Source organism: Hemitrygon akajei, chromosome 13 (genome assembly GCF_048418815.1).
Source record: "Hemitrygon akajei chromosome 13, sHemAka1.3, whole genome shotgun sequence".
Lineage (NCBI taxonomy): Eukaryota > Metazoa > Chordata > Chondrichthyes > Myliobatiformes > Dasyatidae > Hemitrygon > Hemitrygon akajei.
In genome coordinates this window covers 80,392,472-80,412,878 of record NC_133136.1, presented here as the reverse complement: position 1 = coordinate 80,412,878, position 20,407 = coordinate 80,392,472, and the positions used below count along the sequence as shown (strand labels likewise).

Here is a 20,407-nt window from a genome sequence, read left to right as displayed (position 1 = left end):
GCAACTCTACAAATCTCTGGTGAGACCGCACTTAGAGTATTGTGTTCAATTCTGGTCACCTCATTATAGGAAGGGTGTGGAAGCTATGGAGAGGGTGCAGAGGAGATTTACCAAGATGTTGCCTGGTTTGGAGAACAAGTCATGTGAAGCAAGGTTAGCAGAGCTGGGGCTTTTCTCTTTGGAGCATAGAAGAATGAGAGGGGACTTGATAGAGGTCTAAAGGATTATGAGAGGCATAGATAGGGTGGATAGTCAGTACCTGTTTCCCAGGGCACCAATAGCAAACATCAGAGGTCATATGTACAAAATTAAGGGAGGGAAGTTTAGGGGAGACATCAGGGGTAAGTTTTTTTACACAGAGTGTTGTGAATGCCTGGAATGACTTGCCAGGGATGGTGGTGAAGGCTAAACCATTAGGGGTATTTAAGAGCCTCTTGGATGGGCACGTGGATGAAAGAAAAATGGAGGGTTATTGGGGTAGTGTGGGTTTAGTACTTTTTTTAAGGATTATATGGGTCAGCACAACATGGAGGGCTGAAGGGCCTGTACTGTGCTGTGATGTTCTATGGTTCTATGGGTCTGGGAGCTGGGAATTTGCAGTCTTTTGCCGGGGGAGAGATGAGGAGAGAAGATGTGAGTGGGGAGAGTTGGTCGGCCTTGGACAGAGTGGACTTGGAGTGAGGGTCTGAAGGTCAGCAACGACCGGAGGAGATCGATGGTGGATGAACAGCCTTATCAGTGAGCTCCAACATTGCGCATTAGACTGTTATAGAATGGGCCCTTTTTCTGTTTTTTTGTTATCTTTACTAACCATATAGTCAAATTAAGAATTATAAAGCTCAGTTGGTTAATCACATATTGTGTACTGTTTGTTATTTCTTGGTACTGCTTGTAACAGGGGACCCATCGCGCAGCATCCACCCAAATGAGATTTCTTAAGTTTGGCTGGGCCGGGGGGCTATCATCCCCTATATTAAGCCACTAACCAAAATGGGAGTTACATACGTAATTGATTTACTTGTTTATTTATTATTATGTTTTATTTTATTTTATTTATTACGATTCTTTTTTTTCTTGCCTTTAGAATACTTCTTCCTCTTTGGGATGTACATATCCTGTGCCTTCGAATTGCTCCCAGAAATTCCAGCCTTTGTTCCTCTGCTGTCTCTTCTAATCAATTTTAGCCAACTCCTCTCATGCCTCTGTAATTCCCTTTATTCCATTGTAATATTGATACATTTGACTTCAGTTTCTCCTAAGATTTCAGAGTGAATTTGATCACTTTCCCCAAAGGGTTCTTTTACCTTAAGCTCTTTAATCAATTCTAGTTCATTGCACAACATCCAATCCAGAATTGCTGATCCCCTAGTGGACTCAACCTTGAGCTGTTTTAAAAAGCATCTCAAAAGCATTCTAGAAATTCCCCTCAGAGTCCCGCATCAACCAATCTACCTGCATATTGAAAACCCCTCACGACTATTGTAACATTTGGCATCCATGTTCTGTCTCCCATGGTAACTTGTAGACCAAATCCTTACCATTGTTTGGGGTTCTGTATACAACTCCCATGAGAGTCTTATTATCCTTGCAGTTCCTTAGCTCTGTCCATGTAACAGTTTCAGACTCCTCAATATCCAGAGCCTGGATTGACACTTTACTGCCCTATTGTCCTGTTTATTATTTATTGTAATGCCTGTACTGTTTTGTGCACTTTATGCAGTTCTGGGTAGGTCTGTAGTCTAGTGTAGTCGGTTTTTTTTCTCTGTGTTGTTTGTTACATAGTTCAGTCTAGTTTTTGTACTGTGTCATGTAACACCACGGTCCTGAAAAATGTTCTCTTTTTTTTATGTACTGTAGTATGGTCGAAATGACAATAAAAGTGACTTGACTAATGATTCAACAGCTTCCAACCCTATGTCACCTATTTCTAATGATTTAATGTAATCATTTAACAACAGAGCCATGTCACCCCCCACTGCCTTCCTGCCTATCCTTTTAATACAATGGGTATCCTTGGATGTCAAGCTCCCAATTATAATCTTCTTACAGCCATAATTCAATGATGCTTACAACGTCATCCCTGCCAATCTGTAACTGTGCTACAAGTTCATCAACCTTATTCTATATACTGCGTGCATTCTAGTATAATATCTTTAATCTTTTATTCACCATTTAGGATTTTTTTTCCACCTTTTACTTTGCCACATCTTCAATTTTGTCTTCTCATCAGTCTCTCCTTGCTAGGAGTCTCACCAACCATTGCATCTGTTTGTAAACCAACGACCTCATCTTCAACACTATCATTCCAGTTTCCATCCCGCTGCCAAATCAGTTTAAACACCTGAACAACTCTAGCCAACCTGATCGCAAGGATATTGGAGCCCCTCAGGTTCAGATGTAACCTGTCCCTTTTGTACAGGTCATACCTTCCCCAGAAGAGATTGCAATGATCCATAAATCAATACTCCTGCCCCTTGTGCCAGTTACTCAGCCACACATTCATCTGCCAAATCATCCTATTCTTACCATCACTGGCACATGGCCCATTCAGCAATCCAGAGATTACTACCCCATAGGTCCTGTTTCTCAGCTTTCTACCTAATTACCTAAAATCTCTCTTCAGGACCTCTTCACCTTGTCTACCTATGTCATTGGTGCCAATACGTACCAAGGCAATATGAGAATGCCATGGCATAATCAGAGACATCTCTGGTCCACACTCCTCTCCTATCAGATTCCTTCTTCTCCAGCCCTTTATCTTTCCAACCCACCTGGCTTTACCTATTGCCTTTGAGCTATCCTCCTTCCTCTCCCCAAATCTCTTTATTCTGGCGTCTTCTCCCTTATTAGTTCCGAAGAATGGTCTCAGTCCCAAACATGGACTGTTTATTCATTTTCATAGATTTTGCCTGACCTGCTGAGTTCCTCCAGAATCTTGCATGTGTTGCTTTGAATTTCCAGTAGCTGCAGACATTCTCATGTTTATAACATTGACTCTTAACTATTTTTCATCGTTTTAATATTCAGGGGAGTGAAAATGCTGCATTTAGTTACAAGGTCTTAGTCATGATGAGATCTTGTCTTTAACTTCCTAATGTGTTTGTGGTGCTAATGTTTTCACAAGGAGATTATAGCATATTGACTAAACAGTACTGAAGAAATGAATATGTTACTTAGGATTGAAATGGAATATTGGTCCTTTTGGTTTTCTCTGATTGAAGCTACAGAGTGGATGGTTCAATTACGGTTGGCCTTTAATTGCTGCAGCACATTGTACTGGTTAACATTTTGCATCGAAAGGGTGTTGTCAATGCAAAGGAATGTTTTGTCAGTATGCAGCTGGTCAATTTTGCAGATGTTTCTTTCAACATGATTGATGGATCGTTCATCAAATTCCTATTGAGATGTAGGTGACAGAGTTTTCATTTTACTCTTGCAGCCACAGTGTTTATGGTCTTTAGTCAATGAAAAATCCCCTCAACCACCTCCAAGATGTTGATAACAGACATCCTTTATTATTGGGCCCTTACTTTCCATATTTGAAATGGTAATAAAAGAGTGTTGCTTGACATACATTTACAGTGCCTATAAAAAATATTCACCCCCTTGGAAGTTTTCATGTTTTATTGTTTTACAATATTGAATCACAGTGGATTTATTTCAGCTTTTTTGACACTGATCAACAGAAAAAGACTCTTTTGTGTCAAAGTGAAAACAGATCTCTACAAAGTGATCTAAATTAATTGCAAATATAAAACACAAAATAATTGATTAAGTATTCATTCCCTTCAAGTCAGTATTTAGTAGATGCACCTTTGGCAGCAATTACAGCCTTAAGTCTGTGTTGTTATGTCTCTATCAGCTTTGCACATTTGAATACTGATTCTTTTTTCCCCCATTCTTCTATACAAAACTGCTCATGCTCTGTCAGATTGCATGGGGATCGTAAGAGAACAGTCCTTTTCAAGTCCAACCACAAATTCTCAATTGGATTGAGGTCTGGACTTTGACTTGGCCTCTCCTGGACATTCCCTTTGTTTTTAAACACATGCCATTCCCTATTCCCAGTTCCTCCATCTCCACCGCATCTGCTCCCAGGATGAGGCTTTCCGTTCCAGGACTTCTCAAATGTCCTCTTTCTTTTAGGTTCGTGGTTTCCCTTCTGGCGTCATCAAAGATGCCCTCACCCGCATCTCCTCCACCACCCGCACTTCAGCCCTTAACCCATCCTCCCGTCACCACAACAGGGACAGGGTTCCCCTTGTCCTCACCTACCACCCCACCAGCCTCCGGATCCAACACATTATCCTCCGCAACTTCCGCCACCTTCAACAGGACCCCACCACCCAGCACATCATTCTCTCCCTACCCCTCTCAGCTTTTCGCAGGGATTGTTTCCTTCCGCGACTACCTGGTCCACACATCCCTCCCCACAGAACTCCCACCCGGCACTTATCCCTGTAAGCGCAAATGCTACACCTGTCCCCACACCTCCCACACCTCCCCCCCTTACCACCATTCCGGGCCCCGGACAGTCCTTCCAGGTGAAGCAACACTTCACCTGCGAATCTACTGGAGTTGTTTATTGCATCCGGTGCTCCCAGTGCGGCCTCCTCTACATCAGCGAGACCCGACGCAGGTTGGGGGACCGCTTCGTCGAGCACCTCCGCTCCGTCTGTCACAACAGACAGGACCTCCCGGTTGCCACCCACTTCAACTCTGCCTCTCATTCCCATCTAGATATGTCCACACATGGCCTCCTCTACTGCCATGATGAGGCCAAACTCAGGTTGGAGGAGCAACACCTCATATACTGTCTGGGTAGCCTCCAGCCTGGTGGTATGAACATTGAATTCTCTAATTTCTGGTAATTCCCTCCCCCTCCCCCTTCCCCTATCCCAGGTCCCTCTCTGCCTCTCTCCCCTTTCAACTTTCTGCTCCTTTACCTCTACAGTTCTTTCATGCTTATCCCCCCCCCCTCCTTTATCCTTCCTCTGATTGGTTCTCCACCTGGCGCCTCTAGCCCTTCCCCCTCCCCTATCTCTATTACTGGGCTTCGGCCCTCTCTTCCCCCCCATTCCTGATGAAGGGTCTCGGCCTGAAACGTTGGCTACTCTTTTCTCACAGATGCTGCCTGACCTGCTGAGTTCTTCCAGCGTCGTGTACGTACCCTTTGTTTTTAAGCTATTCCTCTGTAACTTTGTCTTTATGCTTGGGGTCATTGTCTTGCTGGAATTCAAATCTTCTCTCAAGTCTCATTTCGCTTGCAGACTGCATCAGGTGTTCCTCCAGGATTTCCCAGTATTTTGCTGCATTCATTTTACCCCCTACCTTTGAAACCTTCCAGGGCCTATTGCAGTGAAGTGTCTCTACAGCATGATGAGCCACCACCATGCTTCACAGTAGGGAAGGTGTGCTTGTGATGATGTGCAGTGTTTGTCTAATGACAAACATAGTGTTTAGTCTGATGGCCAAAAAGCTCAATTTTGCTTTCATCAGACCATAGAACCTTTTTCCAACTGACTTCAGAGTCTCCCACGTTCCTTCTGGCACAAACTAGCCAAGATTTCTTGAGTTTTTTTTTCAACAGTGGCTTTCTCTTTGTCACTCTCCCATAAAGCTGTGACTGGTGAAGCACCCAGGCAACAGTTGTTGTATGCGCAGTCTCCCCCATCTCAGCCACTGAAGCTTGTTACTCCTCTAAGAGTTGTCATAGGTCTCTTGGTGGCCTCCCTCTCTAGTTCCCTTCTTGCATGGTCACTCAGTTTTTGAGGATGGTCTGTTGTAGGGTATTTACAGCTGTGCCATGTTTTTTCCATTTCTTGATGATTGACTTCACTGTACTCCAAGGGATATTCAATGACTTGGAAATGTTCTTGTATCTATCTCCTGACTTGTCCTCCTCAATAAACTTTTCACAGAATTGCTTGGAGTGTTTCTTTGTTCTTTTCTTTTCATGGTGTAGTTTTTGCCAGGATACTGACTGATACAGGTGTATTTTTACCACAATCAATTGAAACACCTTGACTGCACACTTATCCTCCAAAAACAGACCTCCATCTAACTAATTATGTGACTTCTAAAAGCAATTGGCTACACTACTTATTATTTAGTGTGTCATATTTCCCCTATACCAACTCAACCCAGGTAGCACAGATAAGAGTTCCCTTTGTCTTGCCTTTCACCTCAACAGTTTTCTCATCCAGTGCATCATCCTTCCACATCATTTTTGCCAGTTGCAACAGAATCCCTTCACCATCTTCCCCTCCCTACTATTTCCTGCTTTCTGCAGGAACCACACTCTCCACTCTCCATGACGCCCTGGCTTGCTAATCCCTGTGTCCATTCCCTCCCCATCCCCTTGAACTTTCTCTTGCAACTACAAGAGGAAAATATCTGTCCCTACACCTCCCTCACCACCATTTTGCACATCAAAATTCACATGCACAGCCTCCAACCTCAATTACTACATTCGGTGTTCTTAAAGTGACCTCCTCGATGTCAGCATGAGCGTGTGTAAACTAGGTGACCATTTTGCAGAACATTCATGCTCTGTCTGCAATGGCCATCCTGACTGTCGAGTTGCATGTCACTTCAACGCTAACATCTGCCTTCTTCATTCTCTACTACCTGAATGAGGCCCAATGCAGGCTAGAAGAACAATCCCTCATTCCTTCGGGTGTTAACAACCAATGGTATGAACATCAAATCTTCAGACTTCGGGTAAGCTACACCCCTTCTCTGCTCTTTTCTCTCTCCTTCTAATTCTCCCCTCCTGCACCTGGTTCCATAGGCCTATCAATCACCTACTTCACCTGCTTCTTCTATCTCGTCCCCCATCATATCTCATCTCAGCATTCCTCCCTCATTTGTTTCATCTTCCTGACATCAGATTCCAGCATTTGCAACCTCTTATGTTTCCACTTATTACCCTCTAGTCTCAACCTCCCACCTCTCCTTTCTGCCTCCAGCTTGGCTTCAACTGCCCACAATCTCCCTCATTTCTTGGTTCCACCATTTTACCTGGGGTCTAGTTCTCTTCCTGTTCTAGGTATCTGGAACAATAAACACCACAAACCTAATACCTGACATTTTTCTACTGTCAATGCACACTTAAAATAGAAGCATTCAACTCAGATAATAAAGTACCTAACACCAAAAAATGTTGTAAGAGAGGTTTAAAGGAGGATAGGACAGTGAAATTATTTAGTAAGGGAATCCCAAAGATAAAGATCTTACCAGCTGAAGTGAGTGCAATGAGGATACTCAAAAGGCCAGAATTGGAGGATTGCAGACGTAAGAATGAAAAAATGACAGATTACAAAAAGAAAATTGAACCCAGTGCCCCAGAGGGATTTGAAATCAATCAATCCATTAATTGTGACTCTTTAGGCAGGAGACTGTCATGCCATGTATAAAACACATTGAGCCATGAATTCATAGGAGTTATTGAAATAATCAAGCAGGTGGCTGAGGAAGGCACTATGGAAGGTTCAACCCCAGAGAAGTTTGGTACTGATGTAGTCAAACAGTGTATCACATATGAATAGACAGTGTTAACAGATGGTCTAGATACGTGAAGCCTAATTCATCTCTGTCAAAATGATACTGAAGTGCAAATCCTCTTGCTCTGTGAGACCCATGGAAGGAAGAGAGCCAAAATTGATGGTGAGGCAACACTGCTTATAGCAAGGATTGGAGAAGATAATGTTAATTTTAGCAGAAGAAAATTTGTTTATCTTGTAATTCCCTTTCCTGGGGACTGTGGACCTCTCGGTTAATGGTAGGTGTCCAAGGCATAAAGAAGGGTGTAAACCCCTGCTGTAATTGATGTTAGATGGTCTGGCTATTTTGTGGCTATGATGGTGCTGATAGAGGTTGGTGTTCCAAAGGCTGTGGGCTGTCATTGTGACTGTCTGTCAAAACCGATGGCTTATTTCATAATGTTTGGTTGCATTCCTGTGAAGTATCTTAAAAAGGATCTATGTAAATAGATGGTAAAATCTATTGTTAGATTACAATTGTATAACATCAAAAATCAATACAAGATTCAATGCATTACCATGGGGCTGGTTTTGATGGCTGGACTTGTAGAAATATTCTTGATGCACTGTTGAGATTTTGGTCCAGGCTTGGAGATTTAGTGATCGCAGGAAACTTATTGATCGAACATGATAAGCTTTTCTCACATGAAGTTAGGTTTGGAACACTGACCACCCGGACTGGTACATCTTCTGTTCTCTTCTAAAATTCAAGTTCATAAAAGATACATGTTATTAAATCTCATTAATTACATCTTGCGCTATAATTGTTTTAATGAAATAGTTCTATCACTGAAATGTTCCCACAGCTTATGGACTCATTTTGAAGGACTCTTCATCTCATGTTCTCAATATTTATTTATAATTATTATTTCTTTCTTTTTGTATTTGCTCAGTTTGCTGTCATTAGCACATTGAGTGACTACCCAACATGGTGCAGCCTTTCATTGTTTGTATTATGGATTTAGTGAGTATGCCCATGAGAAAATAAATCTCAGGGTTATATATGGTAACATGTGCGTACTTTGATCGTAAGTTTTCTTTGAACTTTAGATTTTATCATATATATAATCTCAGAACAACTCAGCATTATTAATATGCAAATCCCCAGCAATTTATGGTTAGGAGTAGATGCCCAGTGATCTGTGAAAATGCTACCTTGCCTTTAAATTCTTAATGATTTTTATGAAGCCGGTATATTTGCACATTAAATGTCCAGGTGAGCATGCCATAGGAATTCAAGTTAAATAATTTTAAAAAACAGTATAAATACCTCATCTGGCAACATGAGGTAAAGACTGTTAATTGACCACCCTTGCCCATCTGTAGTACTTCATTAAAGCTACGAGTTGTAGGACACTTTAAACATTTCAAAAAGTAGCCTTATCCTTACTTTCACTTCCTCTCTCTTATTCCTGATTTTCTTTTAGATTTCTTTGCTCTATTGGGCTCGGCATTGAATTAATTCCCTCAAATTTATCTTTGTTTATCTCCATCCTTCCTCAGTGTATTTCTCAAATGCTTAATCTCCTAGATGATCTATTGTTCATTGAGTCCTATAATGCCCTATTTTCCCTCACAATACTGTTTTTCTTGCAGCTCAAACCTAAATAATTGGAAACAATGCTGATATTAACATGCATGAAGCCCATAATAGTAAAACCTAGACCAGCAATAGCCAAGTCTGTACTAGTGTTTTAAATATGAATGTCAAAAGTTCAAAGTATAACTAATAATCAGAGTACATACATGTCAGGACATACAACCCTGACATTCTTTTTCTGTGGGCATACTTAGTAAATCTATAGGACAGTAACTGTAAACAAGATCAATGGAGGACAAATTGTGCAGATGCAGATATAAATAAAGAACAAGAAAGAAAGAGCATGAAATAACAAGAGTCCTTAAATGAGTGTTTAAGAGCCTGATGTTTGAGGGGCAACTGTTCTTAAACCTGGTGGTGCGAGTCCTGAGGTACCTGTACCTTTTACTTGATGGCAGCAGCGAGAAAAGAGCATGGTCACCAATGGGTGATGGGGATCTTTGATGATGGATGCTGCTTTTCTACAGCAACGTTTCATGTAGATGTGCTCAATAGTTGGGAGGGCTTTACCCATGATGTAATGGGCCAAATTTACCAAGTTGTAGGATTTTCCACTCAAAGGTATTGGCGTTCCCGTGCCATGCCATAATGCAACCAGTCAGTACACTTTCCACCACACATCTATAGAAGTTTGCCAAGGTTTTTGATGAGATGCCAAATCTCTGCAGACTCCTGAGCAAGTAGAGGCACTGTAGTGCTTTCTTCACAATTATATTTAAATAACAGTGTGCCATCACTGGTGGTTACTTGTCAATAAAAGGTTATTCATGGCCTTTGGTAATTTTATTATAAAAATGCACATCAAGTAATTGGGTTGGATTAGATAAGCCACTGGGTATTTACATGAATATTCTTTTCACTATCTTGCCTGGCCCACTGAGTTCTTCCAGCAAGTTGCTGCATAAAATCTTTCTGCGACTGATTAACAGAAATTAATCATATAAATTCAAATAGTACCTTTTCAGAAACTGCCTTATCTGCTGAGTATTTCAAGCATTTTCAACTTTTAAAAGTGCAAGCGAGGTGCCGGAGTGTGGTGGTGACATAAGTAAGAGAGGGACAAGTCATCTCACTGTGTTTGCTCAGGTGTGATGGGACGGAGGTACCGAAAGCGTTAACGGTGCTAGCCAAAGTAAGATTGTAAAAGTTTTTAAAAAGGTACAGAGGAGTTGCTGAGTCATGGAACTGTTCATCTCAGAAGTGGGACCTTCAGCCCATCCAGTCCTTGCTGACTATTTTGCTGGTCACTACTAATCCCATCTGCCCACATTAAGTGCATATCCTTCAATGCCTAGCCTATTTAAGTGCATGGTAAATGTCTTTTAAAGATGCTGATTGTTTTTTTTTCCTGATTCCATTACCTGCTCTCAGCATGTTCCATGTATCAACCATTTTCTGTGTTTAAAAATAAAGGAAACTTTCCATTCAAATCTGGACCAGCTGGAAAAAATGGCAGATGGAATTTAATGCCGACAAGTGCAAGGTGTTACGCCTTGGTAGGACCAACCAGGGTAGGTCTTACACAGTGAACTTTAGGGCACTGAGGAGTGCAGGAGGACAAAAGGATCTTGGGAATACAGGTCCTTAATTTATTGAAACTGTTGGCATAGATCGATAGGGTCATAAAGAAAGCTTTTGGTTCATTGGCCTTTATAAATCAAAGTAATAAATACAGGAGATGGGATGTTATGTTGAAGTTGTATAATATGTTGGTGAGGCTTTATTTGGAGTATTGTGTGCAGGTTTGGTCACCTACCTACAGGAAAGATGTAAATATGGTTGAAAGAGTACAGAGAAAATTTACAAGGATGTTGCTGGACTGGAGGATCTGAGCTGTGAGGAAAGATTGACTAGGTTAGGACTTTATTCCTTGGAACGTAGAAGACTGAGGAGAGATTTGATAGAGTTATACTAAATTGAGGGGTATAGATATGGTAAATGCAAGCAGGCTTTTTCCACTGAGCTTGGGTGGGATTAAAACTAGAGGTAATGGGTTAAGGGTGAAAGGTGAAAAGTTTAAGGGGAACATGAAGGGAAACTATTTCACTCAGAGCGTCATGAGAGTGTGGAATGAGTTGTCAGTGCAAGTGGTGCATACAAGCTTGATTTCAACGTTTAAGAGAAGTTTGGAAAGTTACGTGGATGGTAGGGGGGTATGGAGGGCGATGGTCTGAGTGCAGGTCAATGGATGAAGCAGTTTAAATGGGCCTATTTCTGCGCTGCACTTTTCTATGCCTCTAACCCCTTTAAAGCACCTTTGGCTCCCCTTAAACCCATATCCTCTTGTTTTTGATATCCTTACCACGGAACAAGTATCCAGATTATCTACTACTTCAACCTCCTTCAACTCGGGGAAAACAACCTATTCAATGTTCCCTGAAGTCCTCAAATTCAGTAACATACTGGTGAATCTGCTCTGTACTCTTACCAGCTCAACCACATCTTCCCTAGTGTGCTGAATGGAACTGCTCACCATAGTCAAAGTGAGATCTAACCAGTCTATACCCAATCTAAAAAAGGTTAGCATGTAATATCCCTTCACCACCCTCTGGACTTGTGTTGCCACAACAACAGAAGAGAACAAGGAAAATCAGGCACAAAAATGTGTTTTTTTTAAAAAAAAACTTTTATTGAACTGAACTAGAATGACGTGAGAGGTGAAGGGAAATGCATGGCCTAAAGAATTAGAGTGTGATGAAATAATTGAATTCTGTCTCTGAGGTGGTAGTACACAGGAGGGTTGAGGGAACGTATGGGAAATAGAGTGTAGTACTACCTTGAAGCATTGGATAATTGAAGGGGGCAATGATGACTAAGTTCAGAACATAGTACGAATATTTTTCTACTTTCCTTAGCCCTGGAATGGTTGAACCTCCTTCCTGGGTTACATTAAATAGTCCCTCTCCTTACTAACTGAAGTCATTGTCTTCAAAGAACTTTAGCTCTGGATATTAAACTGGCCACACCTCCTCTGTGTGAAACACCCCCCTGTCATAGAATCTCTTTCACACAGCCACTGGAATGAGAGCACAACATTGTGGAGGAAATTTTGTGGCCTTAAAATTACACTTCCTATTCAATAACACTCCAGCATCAAGTTAATAAGCACTTAACACAACATTGTAGTATGCAAAATGCTTTGTTTCACTTACAAATTTGTAATTATTAATCTCCATCTAAATTCACTGCTAGAGATGCCATATCTTCCACATATTTAACAGATTGAAAAAACAGTTTACCTTCAGGTTTGAAGTGAAGCTTCCAGGTGTAGGACTTCGGATAAAAGATCTATTGATGTTACTTTCACTGTTTGCCAAGGGAATTTGCTTAAACCTCCTGTCATCCTATCAGTTAGATGGAATACAGTTATGATAGATGAAAGTTTTGAGTTTGTAAATAAAACTTATTTACTTTAAAAAATAAATCTCAAAGTCATAAAATACTTAAGAATCAAGAGAAAGTTCCTCTTAGAGGTTTTAAGGTGGTGATATGAAAAGATGTCTGGAGGTTAAATGCAGCAAGCAGGATATTTTCAGTTTTGTAACTTTTTATGGGAAATGGAATGATACAAGGACAGAGATTTATGCCCAAGTGAATCTGAAGGATTTTGTGTTGCATTTAAAGCTTCAATAACCGAAGCTGCTGAAAGCAAGATACTGTCAGCATTACTATTGTGCCTCCAGGCGTTAAAAGTGGACTACTGAAAATGCGCACTTCTTAGACAAGACAAGAATTGTTTTCTTAGCATGCAACTCAGTGGGCTACTAACAGGTGAGTGACCATACCTTTATCTGAAAACTGACTTACTGGATTCAGTTTTCATCTTTAATGCTCTTGGAATAGAGTTTTATGCAAGATGAGGTATGTACTGGAAGACAGATGAACAGTATGGGTGGTGATATTAGGGTTGTGGTGTGGGGACAACGAGCATGACTGAATACTCCTGAAATTCTGCTGTAAGATACTGAGCGCTGCAAATTTTTAAGGTTGTTTCTAAAAGCACCCTGATTCTGTGCAACTGATGCCACTGGCTTGTTTGGGAGATAAATCTGCTGCATTGATGTACTCCAGCTGACTCACACAATTGTAGGATTCTGAAATTGATAAGTGTTCCCGGGGCCTGATGACAGGTGCTCATGAAGTCTGCAGTAAATCTTTGAACCTACCTTTCCCCATTGCAAAAACACTGCTGAGAAACTGCAAAGAAATTATGCCCCTGGCATAATGATTCTAGCCAAAATTTAAGTAAGCAATTTCTACATAATGTTCCTTCCACCATCAAAAGACTCAAATGTAGGTGCTCTGTGCTGTGACCACTCAGTCTATATTTTGTTTCTGTGCCAATGCAGCATACCAAATTGAAAGACATACAATTGAAATACATCTTCACATTTGAGTCTTTTAATTTAATGTGCTGCATTTGCACAGAAACAAAATATAGTTTGAGTGGCCAAAAGACCATAAGACATAGGAGCAGAATTAGGCCATTCAGTCCGTTGAGTCTGCTCCACCATTCCATCACATGGCTGACATGGATCCCACTCAACCCCATACACCTGCTTTCTCGCCATATCCTTTGATACCCTGACTGATCAGGAAACTATCGACTTCCACCTTAAACATACACATAGACTTGGCCTCCACTGCAGTCTGTGGTAGAGCATTCCACAGATTTACTACTCTCCGGCTAAAAAAAATCCTCCTTACGTCTGTTCTAAAGGGTGACCCCTCAATTTTGAGGCTGTGCCCTCTAGTTCTGGACACTCCCACCATAGGAACCATATCTCCACGTCCACCCTAACTTGTCCTTTCAACATTCGGTAGGTTTCAGTAAGATCCCACCCCTGCATTCTTCTAAATTCCAGTGAATACAGACACAATTCTGCTCCTATGTCTATGGCCACATTGCAGAACTCTTCCATTCAGTTTACAAAAATGACTAGGTTTCTAGTTACCAGTCACTTTGATTTATCCCACTATAAGTATTCCAAAGAGGCTCAACGTAAATGCAAGGAACAGCATCTCATCCTCCCACTGTTTCCATTACAGCTGTCAAAAATCAAGAATGAATTCTATCATTCCAGGTAAAACAACTTCTACATTTTGTATTAGAACTGAATTGTCACTTACCTGAAAATTGTACTTTTTTTCCCTCCATGAATGCTGTCTGACCTGCTGGGTATTTGTTTTTGTCTCTGATTTCCGCAACTTTTTTTGCTTTTGCTCATTAATAATTTCTTCATGGGTTTTCAGTATTCTACACCATCCCTCTTTAAATAAAAGGATACCACCAAGATTTCGATGCCAGGGACATTACACAAAATGGAAATGCTTTTCTCCATCAATGACGTCTTGCACCTTGGTGAACTTGTTTCACAGGTTCTGTGTTTCATAACTCTGCTGGCAGCTGGTGACTTTTTAGGTTGAATGTACCATAAGTAAATGACTGATGGTCAAGAGTGTGAAAGCAATGGATGAGGCTAAGAAACAACAGACACACAAAATGCTGGAGGAACTCAGCAGGCCAGGTAGCATCTATGGAAAAGAGTAAACAGTCGATGTTTCAGGCTGAGAGCCTTCATCAGGACTGGAAAGGAGAGTTGAGAAGTCAGAGTAAGAAGGGGAGGGGAGGAAGAAATACAAGGTGGTTGGTGATGGGTGAAACTGGAAGAGCGGAGAGGTGAAGTATAGAGCTGGGACATAGATTGATGAAAGAGATAAAGGACTGGAGAAAGGGGAATCTGACTGGAGAGGACAGAAGGCCATGGAAGAAAGGGAAGGAGTGGAGCATCAGAGGGAGGTGACGTGCAGGTGAGTAGATAAGGTGAGGGAGAGAAATGGGAAGGGGCTTCCACTGTGAGGTTGGAAAAACCTTGAGTAGGAGGGAGGCAAAGTGACCATACTGGCTTATTCCAACGCCAGAGTGCGAAAAAACAACTCTCTGGCATGGATGGAGCAGTGAAGACAAAATCTGCCTCTTGACGACAATGCTCGGAGCATGGTTTTGTCATAAGAAGCATTCTACTTTGCAGGAGACCTGATTCAGATTATATTATCATGCAAACAAGAGACTGAACTAATGTTAAAATGACTTGTGCTAATGATGGATACAGATCAACTGCTGGACTGGTCACCACTTAATGCACTGACAGTATAAGTGAATTAGCATGAGTGTCCTTTCCCAACCAACATCCACAGCAGTGAAGCCCTAGTTATACTCATTTGGTTCCCTTGGGTTAGCTACATAATTCACATAGCTCACACCAGAATCCTGAAACTGATACTGTTCCAAACTCTGTCATGGTGGACAACCAGTTATTCCCTTGAGTTAGAGTGGTATTTGTAATTTTTCCTTTGAACTTTGAAGTGCTTGAAGAAAAGTTGTAAATACCCTTCTAACTCAAGGAGTTCGCTGTTTCATGTCAACTCAAACTGAAAAAGAATGATTAGAATGGTGCTGAGAACTAAATGTCTAACATATTTGGCAGATGAAGCACACCACCCTGGAAACTACACACTAGCCAACGGGCACCATCTGCCCCATCTGTGAATAAATCTGCATGTCCTACATCAGTTCCCCTAATAATGCCTGAACCAACATGCAAGCAGACCATCCTCAATTATGTAAATGTGAACAATAACTGCAATATTTCAACAACTCATTCATTGGAGAGAGGTTAGGGGAAAAACTGAAGTCACACAACACAATATTAGTTACCATGTTTATCAGAATTGAAATCCTTAATAATCACAATGTGATTAGAAGATTGAAGCATTATTGGCAGAAGAACTGCTTGAAGGCTTGGGAGTTGTGCCCTAAATTGGTACATATTTCAATTTGCAAACAAGTGCAAGCACTGAAATCTGCAAACCCCATTTATCTTATCAAATCTGAGCAAGGAAGATAACCAGTACCGTCACAAACCAGTTAATTGCACAGTCTCCACAGAACATTTATTTCAGTGATAGATAAGTGAACTACATTTTGGTGACACAGATTTTCTATTTGAAGCATGACAGCTATCACTGACGAAGATAACCCTTTCTCTCATGAACTACACTTGAACTTCTAAGTGGCCTCCATAAAGGTTTATTGTGCAGAATAGCAGCCCAACCAGCACGATACAAATTCCTTTGTGTTTTTTTAAATTTTGAAAATGAGATTGAAGTAATTTTCTGTTGGAAACACTACATTTTTGGTCTAGAGAAATTTTCTATGCATAAAATGTAGGATATTTCAATATGCTTGCTATGATAATCTGCTGAAAACAAAATGCATTTTATTTCCCTTGCATGATAGAGATTGTTGCAGTTACATTTTTAATTAAGAAGTAAACCATATTAGCTGAATTGGAACTGAGGATTTTTTTTCTCCCTGGAGGAATATGGGTCAACATTTTGATTGTTTGACTCTCATTGAAATGTCTCAAATTGCAACCACTTACCAAGAGTTTTTTAATAACCTGATCACGTTCTGATAGCTTATCTTGAAGCTTATTAATGAGGTGCAAATCTTCTGGTTTGGATTCATGCTTTTTTGATTTTTCTTCGATTTCTTTCAGTCTGCAAATGATTGCAAGTTTTAAAGAGTTTGTTATGAGTCATTTATAAACAAATTGGTGTAATTAATTATGCTGTCACTCGACAGGAGTTTGCACAAGGCAAGATAAATAAAGTTGGATGAGTTATTTTATCCTGTGGCAAAAATATCTTGCCAGGTTTATATTTCATGCACCACGTACTCAGATGATTTCACCACTGCACACAGTGAGGTATTTTTTACACTATGTCACAGTTAAGAAAAGGCAAAAAAAAGCCTGAAATTCTAATGATGTCAGGTTAATAATGTCTTGTCAAAAATGTAGTTCTCATATTATATAGCAACAAATGAAGCTCTCTAGCCAATTTTGATTCTACACAATGCTGTCAATTCTGTTTCTCCACGTATTCTCTCTCACAGGCCCATTAACTACCTGCTAATACTCCTACCACTACTCAGATTAGGGGTAATTTACATTGTCTACTGACCCTAGAACCAGCACGACTTCGGGCTGTCGGAAGAAACTGGAACACCTGAGAGGAACCCACCTAGCTATAAAGAGCACAAACTTCACACCTCAGAGCCAGAGGGCAGAATTGAACCCAGGTTGGTAGCTGTGCTTCCTGCCACACTGCCAATCTACTTTCTTTGAAATACTTTTATAGATCATCCCTTATTATAACTGGCAATGAGCAAAACTGAACTGCTTGTTTGGTTGATTCAGAGAGGATTTAAGTAAGAATCGATCACATTGGTTAGGAAGAAGTTAGAATGAACAAAACTGGGTCAGAATTGCAGAATTCTCACCACCCCCTTCCCAATGACCATCACACAGGATGTACATCCGCAAGTCTGAAATGCCACATCACTAGGTACAATGGTTGAAGCTTCTCTTCAACCACTTGGTTCTTGAACCAACTTGGACAACTGTAACCACTACCTCAGTACAGTAACACTATGACCTCTTTTTCCATTTTGCACCACAATGGACTTTTGTTCTAATTGTGTTTTCTTGTATAGTTTATGTTCAATTTGTATTTTCCTTGTGAATGTTGTCTCTGATGCTATGTACCTGTGATACTGTTGCAAGATTTTGAATTTCGCCTGTGCATACGTGAACTTGCTAATAAACTCAACTTCACCTAATAAACCAGATGTGTTAATGACAATCCACTGTTTCTATGGTCATCATAACTAAATCTAGTTGTTTTTCTTTTAAGTTCCATATATAGATTCTATAGGGCCCTTGTGGAAAATGAATTCTGATCTTAAGGTTCGTTAGGTTAGGTTTTTGGTACCTAAACTGGCAAGTTAACAATGGCATCAACACCCCATCATGCTCCATCCATCTAGAAAGTGGAAATAAATTTCTTAAAATTGCATTTGTCCCAGTTGTTTCCAGAAATTCCAAAAGTGCAGTATGAACTTAGTGGCATTGACTTGGCCTCAGATCTGAGCACCATCAAATTGACCATAGAACTTTCATGCACAGAGTTGTTGATTTTAACATACATCTCAAAGCACTATTTCTTATTTCATTCTAGTGGTTTAACAGGGAACACTTACTCAGTTTCCAAGGAAACTACTTTTGCTTGGAGGCTGGTTTGGGAGCTACTGAAATCAGACACAATGCCTTGGATTTCTTTTAAATGATTTTGTTTCAGCAAGTTGACTTCCTTTTCATGTTCTGCCTTCAGCTCTTCCAATGATCTATAATATGGGAAAATAGAAGTTGGGTAATATTGTAATACCAAAGTTCTTTTTTTTTAAAAAAAAGCATAAATGTTTACATAAGATCACTTGTCAGATGATTAATCTTACAAAATATTTTTTGTTTTGCTACATTCAGAAGCATTCATTGTCCTTGACCAAGTTAACAGCAGAGCCCAGGAGTGTGGCTTAGTCAGATATTATCCAGTTATTTTGTGGGCGACTTTTTCTGGCTCTTTTTCCCCACAAGGCATTACTCTGGGCAAATCATTTTCCCCTTCCCCCTTCCCACTTCTTCAGTTCCCCACTCTGTTCTCTCTCTTACCTTTTCACCTACTTATCATATCCCCCGGTGCCCCTTTTTCCATGGTACACTTCCCTCTCTTTCTCTCATTCCTTCTTCTCCGGCCCTTTGCCTTTTCCACCTATCACCTCCCGGCTTCTTACTTCCTCACCTTCCCCCACCTGGCTTCACGTATCACCTCCTAGCTTGAACTCCTTCCCCTCCCGATACCTTCTGGCTTCTGCCCCTTTCCTTTCCAGTCCTGATGTAGAGTCTTGGCCCATAATGTTGACTGTTTATTCACTTCCATAGATGCTGCCTGACCTGCTGAGTTCCTCCAACATTCTGTATGTGCTACTTTGGGCAAGTCTCTGATGCGGGGCATTTACAAAGGGCTGGTTCACACCAGTGGACTTGGAAATCATCAATACATTGTCAGAAAACTTTATTCCTTCATTCACCAAGTCCAAAGCATTCGTAGACACCAGAAAGAAGCATGGCCCAGATCAGAGCACTTCGTTAAATCTGAGCACTTTCCCTTTTATCCCATTCCCTTTGCTTTCTCTAACAAAATACATCTCGGTTAAGCAAAAGCTACTAACTTGTGATGCTCCTGTTTAATTCTCTGCCGGTGGGCTTCTTGATTCTTTAATTCCAGTTCCTGGCTGAGCTGTTCCACATTGTACTGAAGGAGCGTCCTTTCTTTCTGCAGCTCGGACATTTCACTCTGGGACATTAATAAAGCCTCCTTCAGTGTTTTTAGCTGATGCTGGTAGTCATCCTCCTTCAAAAAAAATGTTTACAATCATAACGCTTTGCTTATTTATATAGCCACTACCTTCACCTGCAAACACAAATCATGATTTTTCTAGCAACTGTGCAGTTAAGTAACCAGGCTTGAATGTGCATAAGTCATTTCCTATCCTTTCTCATGACTGGACGTTAAACATGGCACAAGTTGCTTATCAGCACTGTAAGAACACAAATGAACTACATTAACTTAAGTATGTGGTTCATCATCAAGTTCCTTAAGGGCATCAAGAGCAAGCAGTAAATTCTCATCTTGCCAGAGTTGCCCAAATCCCCAAAATAAACATGAAATAGCATCAACCCAGACTTGGCATTTACCAGGGGAAATGAGAGGAGGCCCGATTTTTCCAGTTTGACTGATGCTTACAGAATTATAAAGACTACTGCATGGAGGGAACCTGCCAGCATCTCAATAAGAACATTTTCAGCTGGTCCCACTCACTTTTGCTCTCTTCATACCAATGCAATTGTATTTCCACTGAAGTCCTTACCATTTCCATTTCAAAAGCAGTATTTGAATCTGCCTTGCAGCTACCCTGCCAGTGCATCGTAGATACTAAACATTCCCTGCGCAAAACATTTTTCCTCTTGTCACTTATGGATCTTTTATCAATTGCCTTCACTTTATAACCTCTGATCTTTAACTTTTCTACCATTTGAAACTGTTTCTCACTGTCTACTCTGTCTGGACTTCTCATGATTTTAAATACCTCTCTCAGATCTCTTTGCAAACTCTTCCATTTCAAGGGGCATAACCCCAATTTCTTCAGACTATTCATGCAACCAAGGTTGTTAATCCCAGGAATTATTTCTGGTAAATCTCCTATGCAGCCTCTCTAAGCTTTTCACCTTATTATTACAGTAGAATATCCAAAGATGGACATAATATTCCCCTTGTGGTTTGCTACTTAATAGAAGTT

The 20,407-nt window shown here is 40.7% G+C and overlaps 1 protein-coding gene across 2 annotated transcripts in view; it reads right to left on the bottom strand.

Moving 5' to 3' along the window:
* The window catches only part of LOC140737996 (protein FAM184B-like), a 208,738-nt gene that overhangs the window by 11,541 nt on the left and 176,790 nt on the right, over nt 1-20,407 (bottom strand). For both annotated transcript variants that reach the window (XM_073064943.1, XM_073064941.1), the window contains exons 11-15: nt 19,280-19,461; nt 18,251-18,394; nt 16,590-16,707; nt 12,384-12,488; nt 8,063-8,244 (exon numbers count right to left, since the gene is read on the bottom strand). In XM_073064943.1, coding sequence (XP_072921044.1) covers nt 8,063-8,244; nt 12,384-12,488; nt 16,590-16,707; nt 18,251-18,394; nt 19,280-19,461 — 731 coding nt within the window. The remainder of the gene's footprint in view (nt 1-8,062; nt 8,245-12,383; nt 12,489-16,589; nt 16,708-18,250; nt 18,395-19,279; nt 19,462-20,407) is intronic.